The 24,749-nt window shown below is 53.9% G+C and overlaps 4 protein-coding genes across 4 annotated transcripts; 2 read left to right on the top strand and 2 right to left on the bottom strand.

The window, feature by feature from the left end:
* Positions 1–10,184: 10,184 nt before the first annotated feature.
* ara-1 (Leucine aminopeptidase 2) lies at positions 10,185–12,271 on the top strand (the record flags this gene model as incomplete). Its single annotated transcript, XM_036645170.1, has 4 exons — positions 10,185–11,230; positions 11,282–11,388; positions 11,443–11,837; positions 11,888–12,271. The coding sequence occupies 4 exons, from the start codon at positions 10,185–10,187 to the stop codon at positions 12,269–12,271; spliced, it is 1,932 nt and encodes a 643-aa protein (XP_036489202.1).
* Positions 12,272–12,391: 120 nt separating this feature from the next.
* CGCS363_v013320 (Ankyrin repeat domain-containing protein 50) lies at positions 12,392–16,469 on the bottom strand (the record flags this gene model as incomplete). Its single annotated transcript, XM_036645169.1, has 4 exons — positions 12,392–14,003; positions 14,051–15,388; positions 15,553–16,387; positions 16,427–16,469. 4 exons carry the CDS (start codon positions 16,467–16,469, stop codon positions 12,392–12,394), a joined length of 3,828 nt encoding a protein of 1,275 aa, XP_036489203.1.
* A 743-nt stretch (positions 16,470–17,212) lies between these two features.
* CGCS363_v013319 (uncharacterized protein) lies at positions 17,213–19,081 on the top strand (the record flags this gene model as incomplete). Its single annotated transcript, XM_036645168.1, has 4 exons — positions 17,213–17,593; positions 17,651–18,153; positions 18,212–18,657; positions 18,711–19,081. 4 exons carry the CDS (start codon positions 17,213–17,215, stop codon positions 19,079–19,081), a joined length of 1,701 nt encoding a protein of 566 aa, XP_036489335.1.
* A 539-nt stretch (positions 19,082–19,620) lies between these two features.
* On the bottom strand, positions 19,621–22,584 carry CGCS363_v013318 (uncharacterized protein; the record flags this gene model as incomplete). The annotated part of the gene is made up of 1 exon (XM_036645167.1): positions 19,621–22,584. The coding sequence occupies one exon, from the start codon at positions 22,582–22,584 to the stop codon at positions 19,621–19,623; it is 2,964 nt and encodes a 987-aa protein (XP_036489238.1).
* Positions 22,585–24,749: the final 2,165 nt, after the last annotated feature.

Here is a 24,749-nt window from a genome sequence, read left to right as displayed (position 1 = left end):
GTTGACCCCGCAAGCCGAGAGACGCCATCGTCTCAAACGATTCTTTTGAAGCGGCAACTAAACATGGCCTCTGCAGAGTAATGAAATGACTTCTACAGTCTGTACAAACACCGAGACATTCTATTATCGCGGCCATCCCCAGCACCGCTCGGTCAATAACGTGCTGCATGTGGTACACGGCCCGGGCGTTTCGTCAACCCGGATGTCTCTTGTCTTCGATGAGGCATCACAAAATCCACGGACTCTCAACGTATGTGGGGCAAACACAGCCTGAAGTTGAATCGAACTTCACTCCTCGCCTGTCACACCTTTAAACGCGCACGATCCTGGCAAAAGATTATTATCAAGCCATTGGCTAAAGCAATGCAATTGTTGATGATACAGCGGTCTGGTTATGTTGTACTCTCAGCATTGGCCTTCTCCGTACCGCGTACATGAGTCGCATGCGAAGAACGAGCGACCGATAGCATGGAGCAAGCAGGCGTCAGTTAGAGAGCATGCATCGCAATTCTCGCCCTATAGGTTATGGATCTTTTGTCTTCAACCACCTCCGCGCTCAAACTCTCTGCGGCAAAGGAAGATGCTTCCGCGCGTTTGCGAAGGGAACGATGACTTAGCGCTGTCACCCGGAGAATTTGCGGTATTGGTCCAACTATCAAGGCTCGCACGGGCGCCCATGACGAAGTTGTCGCATGACTCTGCATGAATAATGTGACCGACGGACGAGTCGGATTGGACGAGAACCAAACAAGCATATCGGGAGAACGACAGCTCTACGACGTAATGAGATGATGCCGTCCAGGCATCAACCTGAGATATCTACGCCATCGATGGCGGATTCTCATCATCTTACTGATCAAGACCATCCTGGAACGGCTATGCCGCCGTTATAACGCAGCAACAAATAGCATCATGTGCGGGATGGCGTTGGCTAACACAAAGCTTGTCTGTTCTTTCGCCGGCTCACGAGCTACGAGTCAAAACCAACTAAGCCTCGGTCCCGATTGCACTAACAAAATCTCGAGTTTGGGCGTTGTGCTTTGACGCAGACAATCCGCCCGTCGACTTATCTCAGCGCGCTTCGCATAGAGTTCAGACTAGGAAAGACCTAGAGAACATCCGCTCCCTGACAAATGGTCTCATGTCCTTCTAGATTCAGTCCGTTTGCTTCGATTCTTGGACGTTTGACTTCTGTCAGTTGCAGGTGGCTGCATATTGGCATGCCACCGTCTCTTCGACAGACGCAGAGCATTTCATGGTCCTTTCAGAGTCCTAGCTTTGCTTGCCATGTGTTGCACCGTGGCCTACATATGATCTGGCTGAGCCATCCCAATGTCGGCTCTCGCATTCACGCCCAGTTCGCTCATGGCGACAAACTGTTTCACGTTAAAGATCTTCCCGCTTCACCCATTCGGAACGTCCGCCGAGTTTTTGCTGCCAAGCTTTTTTTCGGCCCAGCACTAATTGCATAGTGAACTAACGAGCGGATCAGCAGAACCGTTCCCGTCCCCACGCTCTTGACGTTGACAGTATCACCAAAGCCACACAGAGAAACGACGGCGCGGGCTATGTCGTTTAATCTCGCCAGGATGCTCCTGGTCCATCGTTCATCATTCAAAGTCCGGTGGTGATTACGCACCTCTCTGTTCCAGAGTCAAACAAAGCTCGAATGGCCGAGTCGACCGGCTGCGGAGCGTCAGTGCGTGACTTGGCCGCTCCGCTAGAATCCACGCGGGAGGGGATAAAGGGCCCGAGCATTCAGAACCACGACTGTTCGTCCGAGTCTCCACCGAAACTGCGGTTGGCAACTTCGGTTCCGGTCATTTGTCGACATGGGTTGTTCTCGTCTATCACACCGCTGATGTCAAGCCGTTTTCTCATTGAATCAATATACCGGCCACGGGCAACTATTCTATCGGTTTTCTGCTATTGCGAGCGGGAGTTGGCCATTTCCAACATAGGGCAAGGGTGCCCCCATGTCCTTACCAGCCGTCACCAACCTTGTCCTTAAGATCATCGTCGTACCAGACTTCCACTTTGGTGTGGTGTCCCCAACACCAATCTCTGTCGTGCGGAGAGTGATGGGCCTTTGGGAAGCACAAAGAGTCAAGTGTGGTCGAACTTGACTCGAGACTGTGCAGCCGCAACCCATTTCAGGAACCACGTGCTATCCACCGACGGCACTGTGATACTGGCAGGCAATCTAATCGATCGACCTGTTGGCCTAAAATGAGGATGTGCAGTTTTAGTCGTGGGACAAGAATCACGAACTTTAGACTTATCTTCAGCACGCCATTTTGGTCTCAAAGCTTGGATCTCAGAGCGCTCAAGCATACGGGCACTTGCTATGAATAGGCCAGCCGCTACAAAAATTCGTCCCGGAGCCGCCGATCCAGAACTAACTGCTTGTCTCAACCATATGAAATCTTTATTCGATCAATGAAGCAACGCTTCAAGTTGATCTTCCCAAGCAGACGAGAAACTCTGCGTCGGAGCCTTTCATCAAGTCATCGCGGGGCCCCCCACTAAACGTTTCGTCCCAACTCTTCTTCAGAACTCCACCCGGCAGCAGAAGCAATCTTGCATTGGTTCTATGGGAGAAATATCCCGTAATGCAGATTGCATTACAGAGTACATCTCGCGTGTATTATCCGCGGCTTGCTTTCGAGACGAGAACTGATATCTCCTATTTCCTGGGAGAAGAGCTTCGCCATTCTCCAAAAAGAGCCAGCACCGAGGAGGAGCTCTATCCAGTTCTCCCCGACACCCTTGCGCGTGCAGCGAGAACGTCTGGAATAGGTTGCCGTCTCCGCTCCTAGTCACTCCCCTATTCCCAGCGGAAGCAGGGGATTCCCTGTTCCTCGTGTCTCCAGCGAAGCTCCCCCTGTGTGCCCTGCTCGCAAACCGTCTTTGGACTGGCTGCTTGGAGCTTGGAGCTCCAGATGTTAATTAACGCAGGGGTTTCTTGTCACTCTCCGAACGGTGACAGAGCAATATGTGAGTTTGGTGGGCTTTGCTATGGAAAACTAGGATCGTGGGTTCTGAATGATGTCAATAACGCGCCGTGATATCAGATGGGGCAAACATCCGTGGAATTGAGTGCTCTGAGGCCGACTAACGAGATCATGTTCAATACTTCATCGGAGACGACCTCAAAGCCATCAAGCACCTGGTCTGGTCCATTTCCAGTCCTCGGTTCGTCACAACACGCATGTCTTTGCCTACCGGTAGGACCAAAGCCCCCGGAGGGGTTGATCAGTGTGCGCGGACGCATCCGCGTTGCGATCGGCCGGCTACAACCTGGTCGACGGCCGTGCTGGTGCGGTTGCGCTGCCACCACACCGTCGCACGCACACTGACTGTGGCGGCCTCTGGTTGCGCCCCCCGCTCTTGGAGACCGCCTCTGCAACAACGTCGCATTCTTCACATCGCTTACGCGCAAACGAGTCGCGAACAATCATAGGAACATGATGAACTGTGGATATGGCTCCCATCGGTTAAGGGGCCACGCACAAGTCATGGGAACGAGCACCACAGCGACAAGACCAAAAAATGGATAGAACGGCAGCAATCCGAAGCCGTGTTGCACTTCAAGGCGACTCAAGTGTCGCATTGCAATCGGATTCCTCTCGTCTGCGAATCAAACGCCTAGTATCAACACAGTTTGCTGAGGACTTTTAGAGTTACGTCAACGCTTGTCAAGGAGAACACATGGCCCGGGCCTCCAACGATCTGACAACTCCGGCAGCCGCGATAACCAGAATCAAAAAAAGATGAGGACACTGGTCGACACCAAACCCAAAAACTTAGTTGCCACCAACGGTACCGTCGATCCTCGATATGCCTGATATGATTCCTTGGTGGCATCCAATCTTCCCCAGGCTGATAATGGTCTCTGCCTTGGTAAACTCCCGGTCAACTGCCGAGAGCTCCACGGTGTTCAGAGGCTCTGATGCCATTGGCAGAGCAAACCCCAGGTTCCTCAAAGACGCCTGAGACGTTCAATCTGGGGGCCCTGGGCACGGCCACGTTGAAGGACCATTGAATGATTTCCAGGTCGAAGCTGAAGGGCAAACATTTCCCACAACCTTGTGTGTTTCTGCTGGTCCGATTGACAATTCGGCCCCGAGCTACTTCTTCAAACGATATTTGTGAGGCATTGCTCGCTTGCTACGCCGGCTATCCGGACTACGCCGCCGCCACAACAGAAGACGACGCTTTTATTCTCGGGATATGGGGGTTTCCTGAGTACGCACGCATTGTCCGAGCGCTGATTCTCGTCAATTGTGACAGTATCAACATCATTTGGCTATTCAGTTCGAACATTGAAGTCGTAGCACAGATAATCTAATCGACATCCGCGGCCTTTGTGCCTTACTCGGGAAGCCCCTCAACCGGGCCCCGGGTCCGCCTCGAAGAAACCCCAATTGCCGGAAACAAGCTTTCTAAACAAACTCGGTGGGGTCCAGAGCAGTAGCATCTTGAGGGTTAGGGGAAGACGAGCCTTGCGTCCGAAATGACGGCGACAACGGGCTCGAGAGTCGTTGACAAGCGATAACCCCCACGTTCGCGCGATAAACCACGCAGTAAGTCAACGAAATGCTACGCTCACGTTCGTGGCTGACAAAGTAGACAGTGAAGCAGGCGTATTCCTTGAGAAAAGTAAAAGGTAGGGATTCGGTCTCGAGAGCAACTGTGATCGTTCAGGCATGCCTTGTCTATATTATGTGCAGATATCGACAGGCACCAAGACCAGAGGTTGTCAGAAACCCCTGCTTAGCGCCATCGCCCTGTCGAAGAGCCAGCTCTGGTGTTCGCTGCCTTTCGTGCCTCACGTGGCTTACAACATCCTCCGAAACACGATTTTTGGCAGCTCTTGGAGATGGCGCTGGTCGTTAGGGTCTTGTCCATTGGGACTATCCGGTGTAAGAAGCTAAGCTAGCCAACCGTCCCGTCTCTTGGACAATGGCTACGTGCCACCACTGTTACCGATAGAATACAGAAGCACGGAATCGTTCCTCACGAATGACGCAACAGACGTGTGCATGAACATTGCCCGCGTTGACAACGGCACCACGAGGTCACAAGTCTTGGTACCGGTTCGAGTCCAGACCCGTGGTTGATTGCGAAAGCCCAACGGCAATGAAAGGACGAAGAAGGGATCAACTGGTTTACCTCCGCAGCCTAAATTCAGACAGGAAATACGACACAGTCAGTCGGGTCTAGGCTACCATCGTAGATGGGACGGGTTCAGTATGAGCAATTAATTCCTCGGTATCTGATCGCGCGCTCCTTTCCTTTTCCTCCCAAGTCCAGTCGGGCTACCGTGTGGTAGGAACCAGCAGCACTCGTGGTCCCCTTGAAGTGCGGGGTTGAAACAACACTTGGTCCACGAGACGACATGGTGATCATCAAGGGCTGCTATTCGTCAATGGCCGGGAATATCCCACAGGAGTCCTCCTCTCCGCCCAATCCTACGAACATGTGCGGGAAAAGCTGGCTCACGAACGGTCTAGACTAGTAATGTTGCTCGGGAAAAAAGGGCTCGAGCAACTTGCAGATTGCATGAGCCAGCTATCGACCAAGACTGGGATCCAAGGGTAATCTTCCAGCGACTCAAGACGCAGCTGGACGGTGTACGTATGCAACGCTGAAGCGGCGAACTCGGATACCAAGACGGCTGAGCAATTGCGGAGCCAAGACCGAAACAGAAAATGTTCAGACGAAGCGCGGCAAGATCAAAGTCAGAGAGAAATGAGGCGTTGGTTGGTGATGGCGGTTTTGCCTGCCGAAGCTATTCATGTCAGTCTGAGGTTTTGTCTATCTCTAGACGAGAAAGCAACGTCAGCAAGCTTGTTGGAGCGTGGATTCAAGCGACGGATAGCAGGACAGCCCTTGCATGCCACTGTTACACGTTCAGGGCCAGCAAAGTGAGGGCATCCCAGCCCGTCGAAGTTTTGGGGCCTGTTGGGTGCTTGACACAATGACACGAATGGATGAGAGAAGAGGAGGGATAACAGGCATGGGCACCGTGGGGGTTTAACGCAGCGTTGGTGGCCCGTGACGAACAAGGACTGCTCAAGACTGGACTGCGGAGGATTCTTTTTCGTCGTATAATTTTGACTTTGGGTACCCGTCTCGGGAGCTGCACATCAGCGGGCATATGCTATGTGCCGGTTGGGAGAGATCAACAGTCAATCCCATCCGAGTTCCCAGTTTTCTCCGACAAGTCTGCCCAGAGAAAAACATGGTTTTGTGGCCCATCCCTTTCAATCTACGACAGATGAGACTTCTTGACAGACGTCAACGGTTCACGTCAACACGTCAATAAGAGACGGCTGTTAATGGGAACTGCTGCGCTGCAGGCAGATTAGAGCTCGTCACAGTCGCAAGAACGTCGGAGTGGTGGAGAATGGCAGAGATGGAGGAGGAGGGGTTTGGGGGCCGGAAGTGCAGCACGCAGCACCGGGTGCTCGTCTACGTTAATTACAGTGTCGTTGAGGTTTTGCCCGACGGTTGCCAAGCCTGTCATGTCAAAATCTCGTGGGCGGCGCCCCCAATCCCCAAATCATCAAAGCGCACAGATAGCCTCGACATCGGCCTTTTCCCGCGGTCCCCTAGTCTACCAGAACTCTGCATTCTACGGCTCGCTATATGCAGTTTGTAGGCCTGAGAGGGAGAAAGGCACACACACACACACACACACACACATACGCCCAAACTCGGGCCCCCTCCAGGCATTGAGTTGAGTTAGCTGCTGTCATCCAGAGGCTGGACGAATCCTTCGGCTGTGGGCATTGACGGGATCGCTCAATGTCAGACTCGATCCCCGCAGAAACCACAGGTCCTATCGTTGGGAAAACGTTTGACAGTTCATGCCCGCTGGCGTTCGGTCAATCGGCACGCAGGGTGGCTGGGTTCAGGGACATAGGACATACGGCGAGTCCCTCTCGTCTCCTCTCTTGTCATGTCCTGCTCGTCTCCCCTCCCCTCACAGGCTCACGGTCCTCATCACCCTTCCTTGGCTGACTCGGCCGACTATCCCCGGCGCAAAGGCCGGTGCGAATTCTCAACCTATGCTGAGCCACGCGCTGCTGTGTGCTGCGTGCCTGAGATCCGGCTAAGCTTGAATTGTTAGCGTGCCTCCAGCCCGGGAAGCACCACGCAGCTAATATCCGTCAGCCAACCACGTCCAGCTGAGTGCACGCCGCACCATGTTCTGCGACTAGGCTCGGAGGGGCAGCGACTGGCCGCGATGTCTCTCCTTATGGTCTTGGCTCCCGAGCGCGGGTGCTCTCCGGGACGCTGTGTCTAGGGCAAGGTTCTCTTGTTTTTTTCCCTTTCACCTTCATCATAATTCTCCTATGTGGGCAGCAGTCACAACGCACCTGCAGTGGTGCGAAACCACGATCCGTCCAACGTGGTGGCATGGCACTGCGATCATGCATCCAGCATCCAGCACCCAGCACCTAGCACCCCCCAATGCGCGCCCATACTCGAATTGTGCCCATCCTCCGTGGCTTCAAATCTCGCCGCGGCAGCTTCCTGACGCTGTTGGAGAGGGCATCGCTGCCAATTACACCCCTTCCCTCTTAAACCCTAACGCATTGCGTTCCTGTCCGACCTTCGAGATGTGTTGGCCGCAGACCTCCCGCCGCCTCACCCTTGCCTTTACCCTCCCGTGGCTCAAAATCCGAAGTTTTCTTGTTTTGTCAGTGCTGACAATCCAGGGGTTTTCTTGTCTAGAACCGATGCCAAAGGCATGGGCAGAAAGGCGTATCTGCAATTTGTCTTGGTGTTCCTGGTCACCGAGAGATCCCTCCACACCCCGTTTGCCCAAACATGAGACGCACTACACGAGGCTGTTGGTCGCATCTTTCAGGCTGTTTCAAGCCGACGGACCCTCGAGACACGACAGACGGAGAGCGCCATCTTGTGCACCGCCCACAAGCCACAAAACAATTATCGGCAAATATCGCCAAAAGAACGAGATGGGATGTCCCCAGTGCCATAGCTCAGATCTTATCAATACGTGCGGCGAGTATGACCTCCAGCGAACGAGGTTCTGGCAACCCCTTTCCAATCTCGTCCCCCCCTCCATCAACACGGAAACGCAGCCATCCCTGCTCGCTGTTTGGACTCCGGTTGGTCGCAGGCTTCCAGAAGACTGTGGGTTTCCGCGAACAGGGGTGGCCCTCCCCTTTCTGGTGTGGCACCTCTCATCGAGTGTGGGGTAAGAGGGAGGTCGGACAAGCTCAGTTGCTTCGCGAGGCCCTAGGTAAATGAATAAGAGGGGTTCGTTATTGGTGATGGATGTTGAGATTGGGAGAACTCCGCAAGCTCAAGAGTTCTCCCATTGTCGCAGCGTGCTAAGCTTTGGGGTGCGTCGGTAAAGCCTATCGTTCTGGCGAGCATCGCCGGTATGAAGATGGAACTCTACTTTTGCTGAATGTTGACCGCTTCTCTTATGTGGGAGAAGCGACATTGCGACGGAGAGGAAACGGGACTTTGATTTCCGGTAGGACTTTCCAAGCTCCCACAGCGTCAAGTACTTTTTTTTTTTTCTTCCTCGGTGCGGACTCGATGATCTCGCATACCTCGCAGAACCGTGGCAACCGTCACGCAGCGATATGGGTTCTGTCACATATCTCTCGGCTCGGGCTTGGCCGGAGGACGCCACGAACCCGCGGAGCCCTGGAAAGGTGAACCGTTGGAAGCCGTATCCACAGCTCACGCCATATGCCACGCCCACGCCGGTGTGACTGCGAGCGCCGAGCAGCAGTACCCACGGCTGCGGATGCATATGACCCTGGCTCTCTTTTTTCTCCTGGCAGAAGAAAAAATAGCCAACGGTTCGCGCAGGCGAGAACGGATCGTTGGGATGTCAGACGTCAAAAAAGGGCAGGCCGCCGAAGGATGGCTCGTCCCAAAATGCGGCCGCGGAATCGCGAGCCCAGCAGGTGGGTGGCCAGCGCGGCCGGCTATTCAGAGATCGGGCCAGGGCCCGTATGCGAGGTGAAGGGAAGGGAATGAAAGCCGAGAAGGAACGGTAAAAAAATATGATGGGAAAAAAAGGAGGCGGCGCGTGCTGCATCGTGACAACCCAAATCGAGCGTCACTGTCAAGCCTCTCTGGCTTGCCATCGCGCGTCTTGGGGCCTCACTACCTCAGGGGCGCTGAGCTTGCTTGAATGTTTCCCCCAGGCTTTACCCTGCAACATGGAGCGACAGCCTCCGGACGTAGGAGCTGGGCCGTTTTGTGTGCTTCGAAACCTTTTGAATACTCTGGACCAAACATACATCGAACGAACTATTCTGCCCAGGTGCTGGGGTTTCCGGCACCCAGGTCCAGGTTTGCTGGTGCTAGGCGAAGGTAGGAGACTTTTCATCTGGTTTCTCACCCTTGGAGCTACGGAGATATTGTTCTGACGCCGTCGTCTTTTCTTTCCCTCTGGCGTGTGCGTTCCTGCGGCGAAGCAGAAGCAGCATTGTGAGGGTGTGTATGAACCAGGCCCAGGGTGGAAGGAGGGAAGGCCAGCAAGTCGGATGCACCCAGCAGGAGAAACGGCTGGGACACCCACACGGAAGATTCCTACGTCACGCAGGGAGATCCCATCTCGGACAGGCAGTGCTGGTTTCAGGATGTTGGCCGTCCCGTGCTGCAGGTTCGACGATGGCTGAATCACACAGATACCCCGTGTTGGGCTTGTGTGAGCTTATCGAGGTGTGATTGAGTTGAGTTGCGTGTACCTGGAGCTAGGCCAAGAAACTGATAGCCGTCATCGAGACGTGAGTTGCATCTCGTGTTGAGGATGTGTCTAAGTGTGTGTGTGACGAAAGTTGAATCTCGATTGTGGTGTTCACCACAGGCAGGACGAGGGGATTCCGGAAGCCCACAAGCCTTTCGTGGGATGTTTGGGACGATGGTGAAGAGTGGTACTGAGCTCGCTCGCTGAAACAAACAGCCCAATGTGGAACCTGAGGCAGCAGGGGCATCTTCTTGAGAGATGGATCTGCATGTGGCGCACTCTGTGGCGTTGCTTACCCTGTCTTCTGTAGCAAGCTGTGGCTGGAGCTCGAAACTCTAGTCCCAATTTGGCAAGTCCTCCCAACGACATCACGAGAGGAGTTGGAGATATCAAAATCTGGAGCCTGGTTTTGCTCCGCAGTGCCAATTCAACACACATGTGGCGATCCCTTGTCTCAAAGGCTTCGATCCCGCTCAGAACAGCCTTCACCCGCGTTGCCAACCCCGCAAGCCGCGCCGTCGCCTTTGCTACAACCGCCAAGATGGCCGCCGCCAACAGAGACCCCAACACCCTCTCCAACTACGGTGCGTGGCTCACCAAGCACACCACCGCCAACCTCACCATCGACTTCAAGGACAAGTGTCTGAAGGGCTCCGTCACCCTCGAGCTCGAGTCGCTGACCGACAAGGAGAGCAAGGAGATCGTCCTCGACTCCAGCTTCCTCTCCATCAAGGGCGTCAAGGTCAACGCCGCCACCTCCACCTATGAGCTCAAGGACCGCGTCGAGCCCTACGGCGCTCCCCTGCACGTCTTCGTGCCCCAGGGCGCGGCAAAGGGCGAGATCGTCAAGGTCGACGTCGACCTGTCGACCACCGACAAGTGCACCGCGCTGCAGTGGCTCACCCCCGCCCAGACGAGCAACAAGAAGCACCCGTACATGTTCTCGCAGTGCCAGGCCATCCACGCGCGCTCGCTGTTCCCGTGCCAGGACACCCCCGACGTCAAGTCGACGTACACTTTTGTCCTGACCTCGCCGCTGCCGGTCGTTGCGTCCGGCGTGGCTGTCGAGGGCGAGCCGGAGAAGAAGGGCGACGAGACGGTGTACCGCTTCGAGCAGAAGGTGCCGATCCCGTCGTACCTGTTTGCGCTGGCGTCTGGCGATATCGCGACGGCGGACATTGGACCGCGCAGTATTGTTGCAACGGGACCCGATGAGCTGAAGGAGTCGCAGTGGGAGCTCCAGGGCGACATGGAGAAGTTCATGGAGGTCGCGGAGAAGCTTGTCTTCCCTTACAGATGGGGCCAGTACAACGTGCTGGTTCTGCCGCCCAGCTTCCCCTACGGCGGTATGGAGAACCCCATCTACACGTTCGCGACGCCGACCATCATCAGCGGTGACAAGCAGAACGTGGATGTTATTGCTCACGAGCTGAGCCATTCGTGGAGTGGAAACTTGGTCACTAGCTGCAGCTGGGAGCACTTGTAAGTGAGCTGGTTCACATGAAATGAGATGAGATGCTAATGAGTGGATAGCTGGTTGAACGAGGGTTGGACGACCTACCTTGAGCGCAGAATCGGCATGGCTGTTCACGGTGATACTGAGCGTGACTTCTCTGCCATCATCGGCTGGAAGGCTCTGGGTATGGATTCTCTATCTAGTCTCACATGAGATCTCACTCACTAACATATATCAGAGGACGCCGTCGCCCTTTTCGGCAACGACTCCGAGTTCACCAAGCTCATCATCAACCACAAGGGCATCGACCCCGATGACGCCTTCAGCACCGTCCCCTATGAGAAGGGCTTCCACTTCCTCTACTACCTCGAGCGCCTCGTTGGCCGCGACGCCTTCGACAAGTTCATCCCCCACTACTTCACCAAGTGGTCTCGCAAGTCCCTCGACTCTTTCGAGTTCAAGGACACCTTCCTCACCTTCTTCAACGACCTCGGCGATGCGGAGATCAAGGACAAGGTCGCCTCCATTGACTGGGATAAGTGGTTCTACCAGCCTGGTCTGCCCCCTAAGCCCGAGTTTGACACCTCGCTGGCGGATGTGTGCTACAAGCTTGCGGAGAACTGGAAGGACGAGGTAAGTCTACTTTAGTCCACGTCTCTCACACGGTACTAATGATTGAACAGAAGTTCACTCCCTCTGCCGATGACGTCGCCTCATTCTCCGGAAACCAGAAGCTCGTCCTCCTCGAGACCATCGAGAAGTTCCCAAGCCCCCTGTCCGCCGACCGCGCCCGCCTGCTCGGCAAGACATACGACCTCGTCTCGTCGCGCAACGCTGAGCTCAAGACTGCCTACTACAAGATCGCCCTGGCAGCCCAAGACTCATCCTCATACGCTGGCGCCGCTGAGCTTCTTGGTCACGTCGGCCGCATGAAGTTCGTCAGGCCTCTGTTCCGTTCGCTGAACAAGGTCGACCGCGATCTTGCGCTCAAGACCTTTGAGAAAAACCGTGATTTTTACCACCCCATCTGCCGTGGCATGGTTGAGAAGGATCTTGGACTAGTGTAGAGGTGTCAAAATCACTCATAGCTGAAGAGAAATACATGACTTCCAAGCAGGATGATGAGGCTGCCTTTCTAGCCATTCAAACCAGGAACTTGCAAATCTGTCAATGACTCCACGTTTCTTCTATTCCTGAGTAGAATTCTGACTACTCCACCTCTGTTGGGCCTCCATCATCATTCGAATAAGGCTATTCTTCTGACCTGAATCACTACCGTCGAATTTCTCTTTGGCCTCCTTGATACTTCGATCAAGGTCATCTTCTTTGGCTGACCTAACACTGTCGAATCTCTCCTTTGCCTCCCTTATCTTTCGAATAAGTTCATCATCCCCAGTCTCAATCGCATAGTCCATCGGGCTCAGATACCAACCCGTTCGGTTAGGGTCCGCGCCGTAGATGAGCAGAAGATCTACAATGTCGATATTCTTGGTCTGAATCGCGTAGGAAAGCGCTGGTTTTGCTGTTGGGCTTGCGCCGTTCACATCGATTCCATTCGCGAGGAGCAGCTCGGCCATGGCTTCGTTCCCCCTTTCAGCGGCGATGGAAAGAAACTCGCCATTATTGTAGTTGATATCCGCGCCGCTTTCGATCAAAACCTGCGCGATTTCCACGTGTCCTGCAGTGACAGCCCCATGCAGCGGCTGCGCCTCCCTAGCATTTGCGTTGACCGGCGCACCGCGCTCGAGCAGAATCTTTACGACGTCCATGTGGCCATTCTCAGCCGCGAGGCGTAGAGGCGTTGCTGTCAAGAGTACGCCCACACTTGCCAGATAATTCACCACATCTGCGTGCCCATTCCGAGCTGCCTTCGATACTGCTCGGTCGCCGTCGCCAGCCTTGAATGTCTGACCAGGCCTGTCCCAAGCGCGATGGAGTTCTTGCAGCGTGAACAAGTGGCCCTGTTCTGCTGCTAACAAAACCAGGGAGTCGTCGTCGGCCCAGTTCAGCCACTCTCTGGTATCCTCGTTGGCCTCCTTCAGCATCACCTGCAAGATTTGGGTGAGCCCAAAGTACGTCGCCAAATGTAACTTAGTCCATGAGTGCGGGTAGTTTTGGGAGTACCCCGGACCGCTAGGGGCGCGTTCCGTCAGTATCAAGGCTTGAATAGCTGCTTGCACCCTTTCTTTGCCGCTGAAAAATTCTTTGCAACGCTTCAGTATAGCCCGTCCATCATGCGTGTCGTCGCTCAAGTCGCTCAACGCTTCTCGAACAAATGTGCCCCACGACCTTGCCACGAGAGGAAGACATGGTTCAGAGTTCAACCGTTGTTCCCAGTCAAAGTCTGTCTTGCTTGGCCCGCGATTGACCCCGGTTACTGAAAGATACTCGATGCATTGTAGTGATGAGGTCACTACCGCGCTTCTTTCGAATTTAAAGCGCAATGTTGAGAGAGACCCTGATATTGTGGGATGACAGAATTCGAGATAACCGCCAGAAACGACGACAAGACCAGCACAGGAGGAGATAGTCTTAGCTGCGATTTCTTCGCGGCGATATCTGTTGTACCCTGGGCCGATGTCAAGTAGATGCATGAACTCCTCAGTTTTGAGTCGGTCAAAGCGTAACATGAACTCTAGCAGAAGAATAGGCGCCTTTGGCCTCTTCTGGCTTAGTATGCGGTCTATGGTTTCCTCATAGAAGTCGTCCATCATAAGATCGAGCTGCATGCTGTCCAGATGTACACCGTTTTCAATGTCGAAAGTAAGGGATTTCACATAGTTGCGAGCAGCCAAGAATCTAGAAATGTCAGAAAGACTGCGACGAAAGAACCACGAGCAACTCACACGCCGTTTGAATAGTATGTCGCGTTTCTTATTAGGTTCATGGCCGCTAAATCATCAAACTTTTCTGGCGGTATTTTTCGCGCGGCCTTCTTCAGAGCACTCCGAATATACCCCTCCATATCACAAGCTGGAGCCTCGATTCTCTGTGTTGAGCTGCGTTTGAACAGCCTGAGAATGTTTGGAGTATCTCTTGACGTTACTAGAATGCTTGTGAAACTTCCCTGCGTGATATCCCATAACAATTTGATAAAGGTGGCTTTCCCAGAGTCACTATCAGAAATTAAATCGAATCCGTCGATGATGATAAATACCCTGAAGAAATCAGTCACCATTTCCTGAAGGGCAGTGCGTAACAAATCAAGGGAAGTCGTCTCTTTTAGACTCGTGTCAAAGTCCTCAGGCCTGCGATTAAGGGCAAAGCCTCGATCTTTGCACGCTTCAAAGAGTTGTTTCAACAGGCTTCGCAACAAGTTCACCATGTCGTTCTCCGCCCCGTAGTTCTCCCCAGATATCACGAGTATCGCAGCGGGATGAAACTGCTGGATTGTCTGTTGAAGGTCTTGAAACACCACTGACGACAGAACTGACTTGCCAGCTCCCGGCAGTCCAGGACAGAAGAGCGTTTCTCCTGGCGTGTCAACCCACTCCTTGTATCTTTCTGAGCACAAAAACCACTCGCAGGTTCCTGGATGATACTTCTGGAGGTGTTCTTCAAAGGACTTCCGGTCGTGGTCAGGGCCTAACAAATCTTGAGTCGAACGAGGCGGGGGTTTATTCTCGCTGCTAGCGTCTGCATCTTCGAACGCACTTGCTTTGTCGTCCTGATTGATATCAAGGGTATGGCCAGAGGATTGATCACTTTGACTGCTCGAGAATCTCAGGCTGACAGACCGAAGAGACGCTGCAGAACGTGCACCTTGAGCAGCTCCAGAGTTGCCTCCATGAGTCGAGTCGTCTTCTTCACCCGAGCTTCTGGGCACGGCAAAAGAAGCCATTCGCTCCATGTGTAAAGCTATGTGATCGGCTAGATTACTCTCAAACGGTCCGTGAGATTGGCAGTACGGGCAGACCACACGTTCATCCTTGGTACTGACAACGGCAAGTTCAGACATATGCTGGATCTGCGCCTCGCTAAGGTTCGGATGCGAGACTTCGAAGTGTCTGACCAAGGCAGACCGCGATTTGAACAAGTCCTTGTGCTCAAAACAGCGCCAAACCCGACGATGGGCCTTGGCTTCGTGCTCTAACCACGAAGCTTTACTGGGATACATCGTCTCGGCCTCAGTGCAGTCATCGTAGGTACACATGTATGGCTGGATATCTCGTACAATATGCTCCCTAGAAGATCTGTTAGCAAGTCATCGCTTTATTCCGTGACTAGTATGCCGTGATAGAGTAGCTGATAATTAATGGTGCATCAAGTGTCCTCGTTTACTAACCTCCATCGTCTGCCTTTGGCGTCTCGTGCTGGACATAGGACGTGGCAGACTGAGCATACGAACTCTGTATGTCCCGGCTTGATTGATGGTGGGGGCGGAAGCTCAGAAGAGATTCCATCGGCATCGAAAGCAGTTGAGGCGTAGGACACTACCGAACCAGTGTCGAGATCCACATCGTCGCTACGATACATGGTCGCTTCCGTTCCGGATAGCATAGTCCGGACGGCAGAGCTCGGCACCTGAGAGGGGGCAAGGTTTTGCAACAATGTAGAGGCCTCGGGCACGCGTGCGGGCTCGGAGGCCATGGGAAGAGGCTGGGACTGTCGGATTGCGATCTCTCTGGGTCGGGCCGTTGGCTCTTCTTTGGCTAGCTTCCTGGCGTGCCGACGCCAGTAGGCAAATATCCGTCGCCGATTGGTGATCGACTTACCCCAAATGTCTTTCAAATAGCTGGCGCTGTTCTTCGCTTCTCCAGTTGAATTGCTTTCGTCGACGAAAGCCGCATCGGATGCCTGGGCGGCGCCCCCCTCGAAAGCTTCCCTGTGAAATTGTCGAAACACCTCATCCACGTACTGCCTATCAAAAGTTTCATAAGAAAACATCAGATCAACAGGCTCTGAGTGTTCAACAGAAACCATCTCCTTGTGGCTCATAGCCCTCGCGTCTATTTGCGCTGTTCTAGAGGTAGGCCCTCTGATGCGGAAGGACAGCTTGACGAGTGATGAGAGAATTTGGTCGATTTCGGCCGTGTTCTGGCCCAACTCAGTCCGCGTATTGAGCTCATTGCTTCGGACGTCGCTTTCGGAGCTACTATCGATGCTCGATTCGTCCGAGTCATCTGAATCGGACTCGATGGTTTTCTCAAATGGCAATCTGAGTCCTTGAACCACTTCGTCGCCTGCAACACCTTGTCAACTACATTCCTTCGTAAACTTACACAACCGTGCAAGCGGGAGTCCCAAAAGTTGGAATTGCGGCATTTAGGGGTGTGGTCATTCTCACTTTGCAATAAGACTTGTTGAAGCTGGTCAAGAAATCTCAGGACAGTTGTTTTCGTGAGCGAACTCTCATTCAAGCGAAAGTCCAAGGATGCTCGTCCACGTTGAAGGGCTCCGAGGTTTGTTGCCCAAATCTTGAAACGATCGCGCTGATGTTTTACCACAGCAGGATGAAGTTTTTCCTCAGAGTTTTCATTCGGGCTTTCCAGGCTCGCTGTGAGGCGATTGAACGCGTCCATACACTTCTTGGCTGCCTCTGACAGTGGGAACACCGCTTGCACATCTGGATGTGGGTTGTCCATACCGAATATGTTGCTTGGAAAGTCCGTATCATGTAGCGCGACACATGGTCGAAAGCAACACTCAGAAGTGGATTGTATCGTTTCGTAGATGCGACTCAGCGATGATCGATTCTGAGCAACAGACAGGCGAGTGGGGATTGATAACCCGCAATGCCTCTGCATCAGATGACAGACAGATTTGGACTAGTTCCAATAATTACCACAGATTTCTGTGTGACAGGATTTGTGTGACCCAATTACTTGAATTGTGCTGCAAGGCTGTACCAACAGCACTTCTGATAGGGTGCCCACGTTTGCGGGGATTGCGCTCGCTTCAACTCAGAATCATCTGGGTATTAGCATTCTTAACAAACGTAAAATCATCCTAGAGATTGTCCCGATTACTTTCGAAGATCGGGTTTTTCAATCTTCTCACACGACAAAATGGCCGAAGTCGCGGGTATCGTGCTCGGAGCCGTGCCTCTACTTATATCCGCTCTGGAGCACTATCAGGATATCATAGGCCCGGTAGTCAGGTTCAAAAACTGGAGAGGTGAACTCGGAACCGTTATATTACGCCTGGTGACCGAGCGCGCCTCATATGACCAGAACCTGCGGATAATGCTGCTCAGAGCCGTCGGCAGTGATGACCTAGAGCAGATGGTCACAGATCCACAAAGCCAGATCTGGAGGTCCGAAGGATTCGCCGAAGACATGAAGATCGAACTTGGCCGTGCATACGATCCATGCATGGGTCTGGTAAAGAATATCGCAGGAACGCTCGAGACAATAGCCGCGAATCTCAATATCGAGGGTTCAGACAGGGTTTGACATATGACCATATCAAGTTTGTGGAGAGCTCGGCTGACTTGTACCGGAAAGATACGAAAGGAGGGCCTTCAAGCCGTAGTCTCCGCCAACCCGCCGGAGTTGAACACCACTGACGGTGGCTCCCGGTTCCATTTTCGAAAACGTGTCGACTTCACCATGAAGCGCCGGGATGTGATTAGAAGCCTAAAGACCATCGAAGAAGACAACGAAAAGCTGCGTATGCTCCTGGAGGTGGCGGATAAGATCACTTCCATACAAGACGACGTAGGGGCGTCTTCAAGGGCTCGTATACGCTTTGTAGGATCGTTGAAAGGCATACGATCGAATGCCTGCCTCGTTCATCGCGGCCTGGACGCGAAATTCTGTATGGATCACGAGTGCCATCAAGCAGGGCTTTTGTTAGAGCAACGCTTGAAAAGGCGGAAAAGAACATTGAGGCAGGCTATGCCAAAGGATGTAGGAAAATTGGGACGCTTCTGCGTCTCTGTGTATAGATGCCCTGGGACAGCCTGGCTCGACACAGAGATTAACATAGATGACGATGATAATTATGGGTAGGACTATTATGGTTTTCTTTTTAGTCATTGCGGGAAGATGCTGACAGATGTCTAGAAGGCCAAATGGGCCAAAGGTATCATTCTCAGTTTCAACACTGGAAGGCACCGAGAAACCAGACCTACCAGGTTACAATACTGGACTAGAAATCCACGACATCTGCAAAGTCATACACGGGGCCGCCCACCCCCAAGTTGGGTTCAGATTAGACGGCTCCGGCAAACTTCGTGGACTTTATGAGATAGAAACCCAGCCTCACTCCCTCGTCAATAACTACGTTACGATGGATAAGTTCCTGTCAGTGATTCAGCAGAGGGAGCACTCGATGCCGGACTTTTACTGCCTCGTCGTCACCCTAGTCTCCTCTGTATTACAACTTGGAGAAACCCCGTGGCTGAACATGCCTTGGAACCGGCGAAGCATCATCTTTCTGCGATCGGAACGGGGTGTTCACTCAGCGGTAGACATCAAACATCCTTATTTAACACACTGGTATAATGCAGGTGAGAAATCGGGCCGCCAATAGTCTAGCCTTGATATTCTAACCTAGTTACAGATGCTGCTAAGTTGAGCAGTGAGGAAGATGACACAACACGAAACCAGCAGAACATGCTTGCACTCGCCATTATGCTACTGGAACTCAACTTCGGAGTGCCGATTGAGAATCTGAGGCAAGCCTCGGACATGGGGGCGGATGGGCAGCCGAACGCCTTTACGGATCTGCTGACGGCCCAGAGATGGTTTAACAGCAAATCTCGCAAGGGCCAGCTGTCTCATGGATTCAAGAGCGCCATCAAGTTCTGTCTGCAATGCTACGTTGATCCCGATGCATCATTCGAAAACGCCGAGTTCACACAGGCGATAGAGGACCAGGTTCTGAAACCCCTGGAATCTGAGATGCAGCAACTAGTTTATGGGGGAAGTTGATGGATGTAGGCGTGTACCACTATGAAAAATACCCATGAGAAGATGCAGCGGTGAACAGCGGACAGAAGCGAGAGTGACAAGATGTGGACCCAGTAAGTGATTGACAAGTATATATATATTGGAGTTGTCGCTATCTAGCTATACATCAAACTTCAAAGCCGAGAGCGCAAATTATCCAAGTTCGCTCGGCATAGCGACGCTCTTGTACGAGATGGCACCATAACTTTTCCCCGACGGATCTATCCAGTCACTCAACCGCCATCAAACCATACGCTCCATTCTCCCAGCCCGATAACGTCGCCTTCATCATGACCACTCTATGAGCAACGCTCCGGCCACCCCCCGGACAAGATCCGAGAAAGAAAAATAATGGAAAGATGCGTCATCTGAACGCCATGCCATAGATAACAAGACTCCGGAAACCCCCATGACATATGCCAACGCATATGATCGATGTACAACCTGAACTCCCAAACACGCTGCGTCATCTCATCAAGATAAATGGGAAATAAGATGAAACGTAAATGAAATGTTGCAACTTAGTGCCAACCACCATGTATGCGGTCGTTATCCTCGTGGATACGGAAACCGATCCCGTCCTCGGCACCGGGGACCTGCCAGCCACGCTGAGTGCTGGGGTACTCAGACGGCTGGCTGCTCACATCGGATTGAGCGTCGTCGTTAGCACCCACTGCAGGGGAGAAGAGTGGATCGATGTTCTCCCCATCCGACATGTGATCTTGGTCCTCGATACCAGGCCAAGGCTCATCCTCAGGCTGCCGCGGGTGCGATGAGTCACCGTCACGCACTGTAACCATGTGAGTCACCTCGACACTGTAGTCGCTGCCGTCCTCATCATAAGGGTTGGTGCTCCCGTAATCCGGGTCTAGGTTTTCGTCATCCTGCACGTCGTCTTCCGTATTGGAATCTTCCACTACACCGCCGGAAACACGTGGGCGTGACTCCGTGAGCGGCGCGTTGCTGTACGGGGTAGCGTAGTACATCGGCGTAATTCCACGACCGGTTTGATGGCGCTCGTCGGCGGGGATGAAGCCGGGCGCAGGGCTGGGCGAGATGGTCCAGCGAGGTGTGTTACGAGGGCGACTAGGCGAACGAGTCCGCCGACGTTTGTAAGCATTTGACATTGCTGATGCTGTCGCTGCCGCCATGTTCGGAGGACTGGTCCGGATCTGAGCGGCCAGCTGTCGTTGCCCAAATGACGACACGCGCCGCTTAGTGAAGGCTGGTGAGTAGTTCGCAGGGACTGATGGCGGCATTGAGGTGGTGCGGATATAGGGCGGCTTTGAACCCTTCCGCTCCCTCATCATAGTCTCTCTCAAAGGAGTCTGGCCACGAGTCATCATCGGACTAGATGATCGCATAGACGATTGCATCGTGATGTGGTGAAGCGAAGGGGAGGCTGACACCCTCTGCCTTGCTTGTCGGATACTCAACGACGACTGAGAACTGGGGACCTCGTCCAAATGATCATTCCATGCCCAGTAGTCTTCGCGGGCATCCGCTTCAGGAACCTCCTGCGTCGATTGAGAATCGGGATAAAAGCGGCTTGTTTCCCGAAGACGTTGCCAAGTCCAGCCGGACTCAAACGCCTGCAAGTCCTGCAGGTAAGCTTCAGGCTGAGTGATAAACAGACGAGGCTCAGAGGAGCGCATGACGACAGAGTGGAGGAACGACACGTCCCATATAGCGGGAGTGATCATCTCTGCTGGCGTCAAGAAACGGAGGCGAGAATCTTTGTGGACCTTGCGGAGAGGCACCCATGATTGCTGCAGGCCCAAGAAGCGATCAGCCTTTCCATCAAAGCTCCGCCGGCGAGAGGGTGATGGTGTAGCGACCGAAAAGTCGGTAAATGTGTTTGAGAAGGCAGCATGCATGGCTGCCTGAACGCTCCTGGCGTCGGTGCCTTTGATGGATATGGTCCGTATGAGGCCGCGACTCCTTAGTCGTCTGTCGATGACGCTCGTTGGGCCGCACGCCTTGGCCATGAGCCATTCGTGGTCATGGCCCGGAGCGGCCCATTCCGCGCAGAAGGGAGACTGGGCCCTCATTGTCAAACCGCTGTTAGTGTTGGGTAGCTGTGTCCACTCATCCAAGCTAGAGTGAACGTCAGCCTTGAAATCTTGAAGCTCTTGCCAGATGCGCTTGAGAGGAAATGGCATGAAGACAACTTCAACCTCCCATGGCCGGGCTGGTGACGGTATTTGCGACTGAAGCTGGAAGAGCTGTGATCGTAAGGTTTGGATTTGACTGAGCATCTCATGTGAGTGGGCGGCGCGGGATGTTGTGCTTGTCGCGACGGAGACGACACTGTTGGTCGACTCATCGACATTCTGCCGGTCGCGACGGCCGACAAGACTGCTGGTATCGTTCATGACCTTCTCAACCTCCTCCATGCGCACCTCGAGATCGGTGACGCGAAGGTCGACAGCATCATGCTTGTCATGGCATTCATCATGTCCAGCTGCAGAGAAGGAAACGTTTTCCAGCTTTTCCAGGCGGCTCTCATGTCCCTGAACGGTATCTGATAAATGGCGGAATGTTTCGCGGGATGGTCCTGCAAACAAGGCGTCTACCTTTTCCATGGGTCTTGGGGACTGCGCTCTAGGTGTCTCTGCGCCGCTGTCACTGTGAGGAATAGTTGCGCCATCATCTTTGGTAGACTGGCAATCCGGCTGAGCAAACGTAAATCCGGCATCCTGGAGTCTGTCCTTTCGCGGTGTCCTGGGATTAGAAGTAACACCACTTAGTGTCTGAAGACCCCTTCCGGCAAAGGGACGAAGGTAGCGGGCCTGGCTGGAGGAGGTGGTGGAGCTCGCCTGAGATGGCATTAGACATTGAGCTGGTATTGGCGGCAACGTGGTATTAGTTCCAGGCTGGGACTGTATGAAATCGCCCCAGGGTAACGTATCCTGTAAAGAAGACTCCGGGCGCTGGCTGGGTTGGTCCAGAGGCCGAGGCCTGGGTGGTTCCTCGGGCTTGTTAGGGGGCATCGCCATGGCGGCATCCAGGTTCATAAACTCCATGGTCGGGGTAAATCCAGCGGGCATGCGGAAAGACATCTCGGGCATCTGGACCGGACTGAGAGGTTCCCTGGACATCCTCGGCTTCTCGTTCTCCTGTCCGGTGATGTGGGCAACGGGCGCGGCGAAGAGCGCGGGCGCATTGGCGGCGGTGGGAGTCTGCGCAGGCGCCGGCGCTTCGCTCCCAGCGCGACCGCCATCGTCGTGATAGCAAGCATGATGGGAGCACATGCACCAGACGGAGTTGTCAGCGCCCAGGGTATCTGCGTATGCTCTCCCTGCGGCAAAGCGACTCCAAAAACGACGGCATCCACACTTGGCTCCATTGGCGCCGGGCGTCAAGTCCACGTAGTTGCAGCCTCCTCCGGGAAGGGAGACTGGGGAGCGCTGGGGAGCGCCATCAGTGTAAATGTCGAAGAAGGATGAGCCCGGGAGAGGAGCATCGAACGGTGTTGCTGCCATTGGCGGCAGTGATATTCATCGGAGAGGTTGGGTGATCGGTGCGGCGGCGGCGACGGGGATGGCGCTGGTAAGTAGGCGAAAGGTGGAATGTTGGGATGAAGATGGTATATCGGTCGCGCGACGATGTTGACTCGGGATGTTGAAGAGAGGAAGTTGGTGAAACGAGAAGTGAGAGAGAGAGAAATCGCTAGGCGGCCCAAACCAGGGCCCAGCTGGGTCGCAATCCGAGAGACCTAGAACATGGCAGCTGGTGCGAATGTTAGCTCTGTCCTATCCTGTGCTGTCCGGACCGGCAAGGCAAGGTATACGGCATGCGGGATGCGGTATGTCCAGGCTGGAAGTCGGCATTCGCAAGCCCACCGGGGGAATCCTCAGGGCCGACGCAACAACCTGGAAAGCAAATGCACCCACCCAAACACGGAAGAAGTTATGTGAGCAGCACGGCGATGAATTGGCGATAGGGTGCTCTTTTTATAAACGCGTGCGCTTTTGCGTAGCTGATGTGCGCGACTCGAAGAATGGCAGGCGAACCGTCAAGGCGAGTAATTGACTGGAGGGGAACGGGGTGTTGTTGATGAAAGTGAGGCGGCGACGGGATTGGGCGACGGCGGGACGAGCACGACAGATTGAACGACGACTGGGACCGTTGGCCGATGGAGGATGGCGGGGGGTACCACGGAGAGAGAGCAGGAACGAGGGAGGAACCAAGTCACAACCCCAGTAGCACAGATGGCATGGGGATGAGAGATAATTGTGGAGCAGAAGAGAGAGGGAAACAGTCAGAATAGAGTGTTGGGTAGCATCCAGAATCAATGTGGCCGAGTTTCTCCAGTTGTCGGTATCCGTCGTCAGTCAGTTGATGCGTCTCGTCGAGGTGTTGTCGGAACAGAATGGCTCAAGAGATGCAGGTGTTTAGGAATGACTCGAAAAAGGATGCAGGGGTTTCTGATATCCCGCACCTTGTCCTGAGGCCTCTGTCGGTGTCGGGTCAAAATAAGGTCATGATGTTAGCGCTGGTGGTAGTTGAAGTGGACAGGCAGCTAACAAGAGCTGTGATATCGCAACATGAACTCGTTGGAGGAGGAGGTGGTGGTGTGCCTGGTTGCTGCTAGCTAGCTGTACGTACAGAATAGGCGCATGCACTATGCAGGATGCGCGCTATCTGTACGCGAGGTCGGTGGTCGCCTCCTCACCCATCCACATCACCCACCAGCCATGCCATGCATCCATGGCACGGCAATCGGCCCTGTGTGGACGGCTTCAGAGCAGCAAAGTCGGCTGTTTGGGGGGGATGAATAGCGAACTGTCTGCTTCCACTTCAGCTGCTCTCCCTGCTGCAGGTGGCAGGCCGCAGCAGCTGGCGCTTCCGGCGCGCGACCTCCAAACCCAGCAAGCAACCCTTGGAAGCACTCGCAGAGGAGGGGAGAGAAACAGCAGAAAAAAAAAAAAAGATGGGAGAGACCGCAACCTCGACGCGTAAAGTGTCCAGGTGGTTCGCGGCAATCCCTGCAAGCTCCATGTTCCTGGTCCGCAGCGGAAGCATCCCATTGGCTCGACGCGCTTCGAAAGCGCTGGTTGAGCGACTCGGACCCCTCCACTCCATCCCTCGCCCGCCCTTCTCCACCTGCGCAACTTGTATCTCGCAGAGCACAAACTCCAAACGCCCCTCCAGAATGATGCCGTGAACTGCGAGTCGTCTCTCCTGCAGCTACTTCGCCAACCTCAACCTCCCCATGTCTTGCTTAGCCCCAAACAATGCGTTCCACTTTAAAGCGGTAGCCCGTAGGACAAACAAACAGGGCACCTCACACTGTGTGTCGTTCATTGGTGGTAGTATTAGTGTTAGTGGTAGGGAGGAGGGGCAAATAGTTGTAAAAAGCAACGACAACCGCCGCTGTTAGTGCTAAGCTGGGCTGGGCTGGCTATCCATTTCGGACCAGAGATGAGCGGACGGATGTGATGCACTTCTAGCCATCGCACCCAGGTTGTGATTGAAAAATTGGTGAGCGCCGGTATGCATGCCTTGATTGCGTCTTTTTTTTCACGGTGATCAAGGCGAACTACAGCGGCGACAATCTAAACGGGGTTCCGCAGGCTTACAAGTATGATGATGCTGTCCATTCGCAAGCGTGAGGCGTCCGCCCCGACGATCCGCTGAGCGCGAG

This window comes from Colletotrichum siamense (genome assembly GCF_013390195.1).
Source record: "Colletotrichum siamense strain Cg363 chromosome Unknown KSG_Cg363_contig09, whole genome shotgun sequence".
Lineage (NCBI taxonomy): Eukaryota > Fungi > Ascomycota > Sordariomycetes > Glomerellales > Glomerellaceae > Colletotrichum > Colletotrichum siamense.
This window is presented reverse-complemented; position numbering and strand designations above follow the sequence as displayed.